This window comes from Mandrillus leucophaeus, unplaced genomic scaffold (genome assembly GCF_000951045.1).
Source record: "Mandrillus leucophaeus isolate KB7577 unplaced genomic scaffold, Mleu.le_1.0 Scaffold522, whole genome shotgun sequence".
In the NCBI taxonomy this organism is placed as follows: domain Eukaryota; kingdom Metazoa; phylum Chordata; class Mammalia; order Primates; family Cercopithecidae; genus Mandrillus; species Mandrillus leucophaeus.
This window is the reverse complement of record NW_012105609.1, coordinates 164,600-176,033: the sequence shown is the minus strand read 5'-3', so window position 1 is coordinate 176,033 and position 11,434 is coordinate 164,600. Positions and strand designations below refer to the sequence as shown.

General features: G+C 45.1%; 1 protein-coding gene across 1 annotated transcript in view; it reads right to left on the bottom strand.

Moving 5' to 3' along the window:
- LOC105551489 (chromosome unknown open reading frame, human C16orf70) overlaps window positions 1–11,434 on the bottom strand; it is a 48,803-nt gene that overhangs the window by 29,537 nt on the left and 7,832 nt on the right. Inside the window, exons 2-4 of the mRNA XM_011996741.1 lie at window positions 10,408–10,490; window positions 5,374–5,457; window positions 707–750 (exon numbers count right to left, since the gene is read on the bottom strand). Coding sequence (XP_011852131.1) covers window positions 707–750; window positions 5,374–5,457; window positions 10,408–10,490 — 211 coding nt within the window. The remainder of the gene's footprint in view (window positions 1–706; window positions 751–5,373; window positions 5,458–10,407; window positions 10,491–11,434) is intronic.

The following is an 11,434-nucleotide window of genomic DNA, read 5'->3' as shown; positions in this document are numbered from 1 at the left end:
TTCACACCCTCAAAAAGGGAAAGGGAAGCCAGTTAAGGAGACTTACTGAAAGGAGTATTCTATTGCTTGAACCCAGGAGGCAGAGGCTGCAGTGAACCAAGATGGCGCCACTGCACTCCAGCCTGGGCGACAGAGAGAGACTCCGTAAAAAAAAAAAAAAAAAAAAAAAGAGAAAGGAGTATTCTAGATTTTTAGATGGGGCATGCTGCCTTGCCATAATGGGGGATCAACAACTTTGGATTGTGCATGTCATTCCCGCTGTAATTCTAAAAAGTACATTAGAGCTCTAAAATGGTGGTCTCTTTGGCATTCTCTTCAGCATAGGATTTGGAGTCAGATCTATCTGGTTTGTACCACCTCTATTACTCATGAAAACATGAAAAGAGGTGATAAGAGAGGCTGTCAGGGGGAGGGCAGCTATGACCGAGGAGACTGTCATATCACCTCTGAGCTGAGGTCTGGCTTTGTTGAGTGGATTAAGTTAGATGACATATACGTGAAGTGTTAAACACATCACGTATTCTTAATGAGGTTTACTTCTCTTCTCCAGGAAACTGAGCAGGCTTGAAGGTTGCCTCAGGAAATCATGGCACCAGGCTATAATTCACATCTGTGACAGATGTGAATCTTTACTAACTTAACGAAGGTAGTATATATGGACTGTCTATACCAAGTGTGACATATACCAGCAGGGGAGAAAACTTACCAATATTTTAACTTTACTTTAGTCAAATCATATACTTCGATCACCTAAAAAAAAGTTTAAGAGTTGTCAATGCTCTGAAGGTGATGAGAGACTAAAAACAATTAAAAATACATGTATAGAATAACTAGTAAAAAAAAAAATCTATTACTAACAGAAATTTTATGGAAGCACTGCATGTTGTCTTTTGTTCTCATTTAAAATTTTTAAAAAAACTTTTTGTAGAGATAGAATCCTAGCAAAACTAAAAGACTATGTTGCCCAGGCTGGTCTCAAACTCCTGGGTTCATATGATTCTCCTGTTTTAGCCTTCCAAAGTGCTGGGATTACAAGCATGAGCCACCACGACAGTCCTTTGTTCTCATTTTGAAACTGAGGAGAAAACACACAGCATAACCTCCTCGCCCTCTCCTAGTGGACTGCTCAACAGATGTCCATGGATGCTCTGGGTCAAGGCTCTTACATGCAATCCACTCCTGGGTCAGGCTGGAGCACACACTACCCTATAGGACAATGATCTCTTCCACAGACATGAAGCTTGTTAAGGCTCTGCTTTGGACACTAAGCTCCCTTCCTCCCATCTCATACTTTGCTGCATTTTAAAACCCAGGTCAGGTCGCTTTTGAAAATAGCTTATTTTCACTGGGCACGGTGGCTCACGCCTGTAATCCTAGCACTTTGGGAGGCCCAGGTGGGTGGATCACATGAGGTCAGGAGTTCCAGACCAGCCTAACCAACATGGTGAAACCCTGTCTCTACTAAAAATACAAAAATGAGCTGGGTGTGGTGGCACACGCCTGTAATCCCAGCTACTCAGGAGGCTGAGGCAGGAGAACTGCTTGAACCCGAGAGTTGGAGCTTGCAGTGAGCCGAGATCACGCCACTTGCCCTCCAGCCTGTGCGACAGAGTGAGATGGATGGATGGATGGATGGAAGGATGGCAGGGAGGGAGGGAGGGAGGGAGGGAGGAAGGAAGGAAGGAAGCTTATTTTGAAGTTGATTTTGTTTACAAAACAAAAAGATGGAGGGGGAGGTCTATCCCGTTAGAAAGCAAGCCATAGTATTTGTCACACAAGTATGACAGTATTCAGTTATGTCCCTGATGAAGAGGATCTGGTTGAAACAAGAAAGCCTCAGGACCTTTGTGAAGCTTGCTCTTTAACGGGTTCAGCCTCAGATGAAATTCAAAGAACTCAGGGCAGGGCAGAGATAAAGGAAAAGGCATCACCTAACACTCCGCCATCAGTGGTGCCAAGTAATAAGCACTATGAAGTCCTCCATGCAATGGTGTCAAGGGTTTGGCAGCCAGCAGCACAAGCAGGGGCTCAGAGCACCATCTACCATCCTCCAGCTGGGAGGTTTGGCTCTCATTGTGGAGACACAAGCAGAGCTGGCTCAATATGTTTGTCCTGCCAATCTGACCCTGATTGTGGAAGAGGCTGTGGGGCATTGTATGCAGGAATATCTGGCACTGCCACAGAAACTGAGACATAATAGATAGTAGGTTCACTTTTGGCCAGAGACCCTATCCCTAACTTTATTTAGAGACCACAACACTGAACCAAATTGGAAACTTCTTGCCTACAATGTAGCTCTTTTGATCCTATCTGCTAGAAAGAACTGCTCCCTCTGCTAGGCCATCACAGCACTGGAATGAACCCTTTCCTCCCTACTTGTGTATTCTATTAACTGGTCCACTAAGTTAAGCCCCTTGAGGGACTCATTAATTTGCATAGGGAAGGTGTTCAATTCATGTTAGGCAATTCTACCTGGTGTGAAGCTTGAAAGCATGAAAAGAAGTGCCAGGAGGGGCTGTGGAAGGAAGGGCAGGGGAACAGCTATGATTCAGAAGATAGCCACTGTCCCCTTCAGAATATCTGGGCATGGGAGTATACCATGCCAAACTGGCATGCCATTTTACTGAGGCTTGTCTAGCAGAGGGCCTCTACCTTCAGCCAGAAGGCTCATAGCAGGCGCAGGCACTCACCTCCCTCACTTCTATCCCTACAGCTGGCCAATCATCCCCCAAAGCTTCCCACCACCCGCCCTGTGCAAGTGAGCCTGCACGATATTCCTCCTGTATCACTGGCACCCCACCTGCCAACAGCCATATGGATCCAACACATATAGGTGCTTCGACCCTGCCTGATCAACAGGAAAAGAGTGGACCAGAGCTAATCACAGGGCACGAAGCAGTACTTGTGGCAATGGACCCAGAGTGCTGGCCACCCTGGAGTCTTTCATGTCACCAGGAGCATCAATAAGCAGATTTCATCTCTTGGAGCTTGCTGCACTACAGGGACAAGCCCCTGGGAAGGTTAAAACCCATAATTTTCCACCTCTGGGCTACAGAAGCTCCTGATTTCCCCAGAGGGGATGAGATGTGGCAGCAGCCAAGATAAAAATGGAAAAGACAGGTGGCTGTAAAGGTTGTGACTTATAAAGCCTCATTCCACAGGGCTGTCTCTCTTAGGCTTGAGGCAGCGGGTGGGGAGCAACTGTAGGAGGCAGCATCAGAAGAGGCGGATTCTCAAGGTGTTGGATGGAAGGGCAGGAAGACAGGTCAGGTCACGCTGGTGCCAACCAAAAACATCTGGGTGATTACTTGCTCAGTTTCCAGAAGACTCAGGCAGGACCCCAGTCTCTCCTTCATGGGGATCCCACAGAAAGCAGAAGAGGATTGCCGGTTCGATTTTATCTCCTTTCCTATCCAAAGGTACTTCCCATTCCTCACACTTCTGTACATTTCTTCAGCTTTTCTCATTTATTTCCCAGACCCATCAACAGAGCCTAAGTGGTCAGCTACCACATATTGTCAGTATTGAGTTAAAAGCCTGGCATCAGGTAGCCTACTTATCCTCTCTGTCCCTCGGTTGTCTTGCTAGTAAACAGTTCCTACTCACAGGCGTGTTAGGATTAAATTAGAAAATGCGTGTGAAACACCCAGCCATGTGCCTAGTATGTACTAAGCACTCACTGAACATATGACATTGTCTTCACCATGCTGTGATTCTATGGGCTGCTGGCCATCCCTTTTGTTGCCCATTTAGGTTACTTTCAGCTTCTCATTACCATGAAATGCCATTACCTTCCCCCAGTGTTTCTGGGTTACATTTTCTAAAGTGGACTTTTACCAAGTCAAAGGGAAATGACTACTTGTAAAGGCATTTCCATGTTACTAGATTAATTTCCCCCCAATTAGTGATTATGCCATATTGATGATCATCCTCTGCCCTTTCCCAGTGTGGAACTTCTGGCCATGAAGACAGGATAGAATGAGGAATTCTAATTCCACATACTGATTTTCTTTCCACATTCTGTTTTCTCTCCTTAGCAGTTCACTTGTGACATGGATGATGAGAACTGGGAAGTACCCAAGTCTTTTGGAAAGGCTACTCCGTAACCCAAGGACAACAACTCTGACATGCCACTGCCCAGGGCCCATTCAACCTCATGACTTTGAGGCATGACTCTGGTGTCACATGACTAACCTGTGAGGCCCAGGCATTTATAAACAGAGTATATTATAAACAGACTGGGCTGGGTACGGTGGCTCACGCCTGTAATCCCAACACTTTGGGAGGCCAAGGCAGGTGGATCATGAGGTCAAGAGATCGAGACCAGCCTGGCCAACATGGTGAAACCCTGTCTCTACGAAAAACACAAAAAATTAGCCGAGCGTGGTGGCACGCACCTGTAGTCCCAGCTACTCAGGAGGCTGAGGCAGGAGAATTGCTTAAACCTGGGAGGTAGAGGTTGTAGTGAGCCAAGATTGCCCCACTGCATGCCAGCCTGGGCAACAGAGCGAGACTCTGTCTCAAAAAAAAAAAAAAAAAAAAACTGGGCTGGGCGCGGGGGCTCATGCCTGTAATCCCAGCACTTTGGGAGGCGGGCAGATCACAAGGTCAAGAGTTCGAGACCAGCCTGGTCAACATGGTGAAACCCCGTCTCTACTAAAAATACAAAAAATTAGCCAGGTGTGGTGGTGTGCACCTGTAGTCCCAGTTACTCAGGAGGCTGAGGCAGAAGATTGCTTGAACCCAGGAGGTGGAGGTTGCAGTGAGCCAAGATTGAGCCACTGCACTCCAGCCTGGGTGAAAGAGCTAGACCTCATCTCAAACAAAACAAAATAAAACAAAAAAATAGACTGGACTGAAACAGGTATTAGCAAATTGCACTCAAATGCCAATTAAGATAGCCCCACATATTAGTAAGTTGTTTTATTACATTTCCTCCTCAGGGTTAAAGAATCAACTCATTGCTGGTGTTGTTAACCCAAGCCCCAGCATTCTAGGAAGAACAGTTTCCATTTTCTAACCAAGTTACAGTGTTTGACAAAAGAATAAAGTAAAACTATCTTGTTTTCCTGGACATGAAAGCCCCTTCCCCACAGCATGTTTCCCAAATCTTCAACACTCTTTCACCTTCCCCTCTGGAGCCTGGGAAAGCAGCTCTTCCCAGCCTCTTTTTGACCATCCCAACCACTTCCATTTTCCCTCTTTTTAGGGGAACAGGCACAGCTTCAGTTCCCTACATTGTAGTGATCTCTGAACTAAAGAAGTCCACACCTACTTATAAGTTTTTGAAACATCTCACAATAGCACATACTAATCAGCTCCAGAAAGACTGGCCCAGCTGGACATGAAACATTAGTTGTCATTTATAGTTACCTTAAGTCTCTGATTGAAAGCATCAAACAGTAGTTTGATCCCGTCCTGAGTCAGGTTAAGAATGAGGTCATGGCTTAGAGGAGACTACAAAACAAAAATAAAACACATTCTGAGTAACTGATTTATTCACCGAACACCTACTGAAAGCCTTACAATATAAATGCAACACACAGGGAATATCTAAGTGCAGGCAGTCCCTCTCTCCTCCAGCTAATGATGCTTGGAAACCAGAAAAAAACTGCTGCATGAATACATGGTGTTTTTTACTTCTAGCCTGCAGCTGCTGTTTCTTAATATCGGATGAAAAGAGCCTCTCCCTTCTGGGCTTGAGTAAAAATACCTGGGAAAAGGGACAAAGTTATATGAGTATACAGGTCATTTTCCTTTCAGGATCCAGGGTCCACATATGCAGTATGAAGTTCATTGCCATCGAACCTACAGAGCAGTTGGTGAGGAATACACGTCATGTGAAAAGGCCTAGTCCAGGATCTAAACTCAGTAGATACTGCTTACGCCTATCAGCTGAACCTACATCCATTCACACTCGGGCTGTTCGTACCATCCACAGGCAACACATTTTTATTCTTTGATGGTTTAGATCAAATTCTAGGACAAAGAAATATACTGTGATCTGATTATGAGATGACCCTCTTATCCCTCTTCTCTCTCCCACCAACCTCCCATCCCATTTCATATGTGCTTCTTCCTGAAAAGCCTAAATCTAAGATCTAAAGAGTCACATTTCTGCATTTGCCCCCTCTGAATCCTGGGGGAGGGGAGTAGCAGAACAAAGCAGTGAATAGAACCCTGATGACCTTAGGTAACTCTCAAAACTTCTCTAAGCTCTGGTTTCTTCACAGGAATACCTTCATCCCTTCCCTCCAGGGTTGCTAGGAGGACAGAGACAGTAGGTCAGAAAGCACCTAGCCCAATACCGAGCACACAGCACTCTCCTCTTGTGCCTGCCCCATCTGCGTGCTTCTGGTCCAATTCAATTAATTCCAGGATTCAATGTCTGAAGATTCTCCACAGCCCTGATCGAGGCTGCCCAATAGTAGAAAGAAAAACACCATCTAAAATCCCACCCTTCTTTAACACATAGCTGCTCAAAATATTTAGTTTCTTTCTTTTTTTTTTTTAGATGGAGTATTGCTCTGTTGCCCAGGCTGGAGTGCAGTGGTACAATCTCACTCACTGCAAGTTCCGCCTCCTGGGTTCACGCCATTCTCCTGCCTCCGCCGCCTGAGTAGCTGAGACTACAGGCGCCCGCCACCACGGCCGGCTAATTTTTTTGTATTTTTAGTAGAGACGGGGTTTCACTGTGTGAGCCAGGATGGTCTCGATCTCATGACCTCGTGATCCACCTGCCTCGGCCTCCCAAAGTGCTGGGATTACAGGTGTGAGCCACTGCGCCCAGCCAAAAGTTTAGTTTCTTTATAGAGCTTCTCAAGTTAGACAAAGTGAATGATGGAGATATGGCTATCAGAGACAAAGACACAGGCTGGAAGGCCACAAGTCACTGCTGGTGTTGGCCTTATTGGAGAAATTCTCTCCTAAGAGGCTTTTGGGATTAGTGCAGGTTGCTTCCTTCCATCCCAATGATCCCCACAAGGCAGCAGGCCCAGGTAGTACCATCATGCTTGACAAAAACTAAAGGAAGAATGTTATAATTTTCTAGTAGGTCTATATGAATGTCTAAACTATTAGGTCTCAAGCAAGATAATGGAACAATGAACTCTGACCTTGGATTACCAGTATCAACCCAGAACACAAAGTTCCATTTTGGAGAGAGCCATTCCATGGAAGTAAGCAGAGTGAAGCAACATTTTAGTCTCTCAGGAATCTTGCTTGGAGGAAGAATGTGCCAGGATCTGGATTTTCCTATACTTTCCCAAGATCTGATCTTTTTTTTTTCCCTGGCATTGTTATAATTCAGGACATAACCTAGCAATTTTCAAAAGCAATCAAATTACTCTCAGAGTCAATGTTTTATTAAACTTTATATCTCTAAAACCAAAATACACATGTACTGTGTGGCATTTAAGCAGGTTCTTCCAGTAACCTAGCTGTCCTCCATATGAAGCAGTTCAGAAAAAGCATCTGCTACTAGTTAATACCTTATCCCTCTAAGAAAGATGGGATGTACTTGACATTTCATTTCCAAGGTGTGATTTGCATACAGACAAGAAGATATTTCTGAAACGTTTAATGCAGACAAAATGTTTTCTGCATTTGGGAAACAAAGAGACAAATGGGTAAGGAAGGGAAGAAAGTAGGCAGAAGAAGAGAACAGGACCCAAATTTAAGAAGCATCACATTGGTTCGGTGCGGTGGCTCATGCCAGCACTTTGGGAGGCCGCGGCAGGTGGAATGCTTAAGGCCAGGAGTTTGAGACCAGCCTGGCCAACATGGTGAAACTGCATCTCTGCTAAAAATACAAAAATTAGCCAGGCATGGTGGCATATGCCTATAATCGCAGGTACTCAGGAGGCTGAGGCAGGAGAATTGCTTGAGCCTGGGAGGTGGAAGTTGCACTGAGCCGAGATCGTGACACTGCACTCCAGCCTGGGTGACACAGCGAGACTCTGTCTCAAAAACAAACAAACCCAAAGATTATTCTATTATCAAGAAACTATACTGTTTTACAGAAAGATAACTAGATTACTTATTAATATGCCACAACTCTCATGAATTACAAATGAGAAAAGCAGAGATCTAAATCAGGATTCAGACTCAAAACCTCCTTTTTTTTTTTTTTTGAGACAGGGTCTTGCTGTGTCACCTAGGCTGAAGTGCAGTGACACAATCATACCTCACTGCTCATAATCCTCCCACCTCAGCCTCCCGAATAGCCAGGATTATAGGCGTGCGCCATCACTCCAGGTTAATTTTTAATTTTTAATTTTTTGTAGAGATGGGGAGTTACTATGTTGCCCTGGCTGGTCTCAAACTCTTGGACTCAAGCAATCTTCCTGCCTCGGCCCTCCCAAAGTGTTGGGGTTAGTGGTGTGAGCCACAGTGCCTGGTCAAACCCATATTTGCTAATGTGTTATAGTTGTTTAGAAGATATTGGGGGAAATCAGCTTAATGCTAGCACTGTTTATACCCAAATATTGGAATAACAAACAATGATGGTGGTGATATAAGAAATAAATTTTGGTGAAAACCCCGTCTCTACCAAAAATACAAAAAATTAGCTGGGCGTGGTGGCGGGCGCCTGTAGTCCCAGCTACTCGGGAGGCTGAGGCAGGAGAATGGCACCAACCCAGGAGGCGGAGCTTGCAGTGAGCCGAGATCACACCACTGCACTCCAGCCTGGGCGACAGAGTGAAGACTTCACCTCAGAAAAAAAAAAAAAAAAGAAAAAAGAAAAAAATTTTGGCTGGTCATGGTGGCTCACGCCTGTAATCCCAGCACTTTGGGAGGCCGAGGTGGGAGGATCACTTGAGTTCAGGAGTTTGAGACCAGCCTGGAAAACATAGTAAGACCCCATCTCTACAAAATATAAAAATAAATTAGCCAGACATGGTGGCATGAACCTATGGTCCCAGCTACTCAGGAGGCCGAGGTGGGAGGATCACTTGAGCCTAGGGGATTGAGGGTGCAGTGAGTTGTGATCGTGTCACTATACTCTAGTCTGGGTGACAAAGCAAGATACTGTCTCAAAAAAAGTAAAATACATTTTCTTAAAAGTTAAATAGGCCAGGCGTGGTGGCTCACGCCTGTAATCCCAGTACTTTGGGAGGCCGAGGCGGGTGGATCAACTGAGGTTGGGAGTTTGAGATCGGCCTGACCAACATGGAGAAACCCTGTCTCTACTAAAAATACAAAATTAGCGGGGGCATGGTGGCACATGCCTGTAATCCCAGCTACTCAGGAGGCTGAGGCAGGAGAATCGTTTGAACTCAGGAGGTGAAGGTTGAGGTGAACTGAGATTGCGCCATTGCACTCCAGCCTGGGCAACAAGAGCAAAACTCTGTCTCAAAAAAAAAAAAAAAAAAAAAAAGGTAAATAAATAAAATTAATGAGAATCCACTTTGGCATTGAGAATTCACACTGGTTCAAGAAACCTTGCGCACTCCTACAAGTCCCCTGTTCTGTCACAGGCACCACATGAATACTCAAGCACTTGCTTGGAGACTAAGCATGTGTTCTCTCAGATCCCTCACATGAGGGTCTCACTAGGCTGGTAGAGGGGTACAACATGGCAGAATGTAATCTCTGGGTATAGGTAACAGGCTCAATTCCGACTCTGCTCCAAGCCAAACTGAGAAGCCTCTCAGAAATTTTGCCCACCTATAATTTATAACATTCTTCATGTCAGAAATAAGCTGTCATTTGTTTGCTTTAGGATCTGAAACTAATTGGAACAAATAGAACTGAAATAATCAAACTAGTATTCAAAGGGTCTCAGAGGAGTCATTGAGGACATCCTTTAGCCTCTGTAGGCTCAAAACTATTCCCTGAGGCTTGTGACACATAGGACACCACAAAGGCTGTTCAACATGGCGGCACATGGTCTGTGTCACAGAACTGCAGATTTCGGAGAGTCCAGTGGTGGGAAGACTACACTTTGAGAGAGATAAAGGGGTGAATTATATCTGTTTCCTTTCAAATCTGGTATGCTGTGCTCGCTAGAGATCTGCACTACAACAATCCTGAACACAAACTAACCAACAAAGCAGAAAAGACAATTTTAAACACGGAAGTGGACGGTAAGCACCCTAAAAGACCAGCGACAGCCTCTGAAGCAACCTACCACTGAAAAGTCCCTGTTTAAGGGCCTGTAGGCAAGTGGAGCACAGGTAAAACACAGGTTCAATTATTACTGCTCTTCCAAACCTAGCTGCACTAGAAAATCAAGAGCAAAAGTTTCAGAATCAAAGAAAAGGTACTTGATAACTGGCTGGTGCTAGAGATTCTCCCATTCGAACACAGCTATCCTTGCCAGTCAGCCTTTCCCAAAGCATCAGCTCTGGAAGTGACTCACTGCCGAGGGATGCTATTTCAATAAACAAATCAGCCACCACTCACCTGTTCACTGTAGAGAACCTGGACGTTTTTGATGATGCGACAGTGCTTCTGAAGAATGGCTACTGCCTGAGCCAGAGGCATTCCTGAAATAAAGCCAGAAACCTGTGTGGTTATTTTGGCTATACATTTATTGACATCTACCACTTCACTAGGCACTGGTCCCTATAGTAAAGCCTGGGGATGTTTAGGGGCTACTAAGGTCTACAGATACATGAGTAAATAAGAGTTCAATAAGCAGTAAGAGCTACAATAAAGTTAAGCAGCAAGCACTAAGAGAATACTTGGACTGTGCACAGGTGTCCAACTCTTTGAATGCAAGGACTCTTTTGCTTATCTGTGGTGGTGGATATCACAAAAATCATGCATGGGCCAGGCATAGTGGCTCATGCCTGCAATCCCAGCACTTTGGGAGGCCAAGGCGGGAGGATCACTTGAGGTCGGGCATTCAAGACCAGCCTAGTCAACATGGTGAAACCCCGACCTTTTGGCTTCCCTGGGCCACAATGGAAGAAGAATTGTCTTGAGTCACACATAAAAGAGACTAACACTAATGATAGTTAATAAGCTTTAAAAAAATAAAAATGTAAAATGTAAAAAAGGTCCATGCATCTTTTTTTTTTTTTTTTTAAGATGGAGTTTTGCTCTGTTGCCCAGGTTGAGTGCAGTGGCATGATCTTGGATCACTGCAACCTCCGCCTCCCAGGTTCAAGCATTTCTCCTGCCTCAGCCTCCCGGGTAGCTGGGGCTGGGACTACAAGTGTAGCCACCTCACCCAGCTAATTTTTTTTTTTTTTTTTTCACTTGGGGTCAGGAGTTCGAAACCAGCCTGGCCAACATGGTGAAACGCTGTCTCTACTAAAAATACAAAAATTAGCTGAGCGTGGTGGTACACGCCTATAGGACCAGCTACTCAGAAGGCTGAGGCAGGAGAATCACTTGAACCTGGAAGGCAGAGGTGGCAGTGAACCAAGATCATGCCATTGCACCCCCAGCCTAGGCGACAGATCGAGACTCTGTCTCAAAAAAA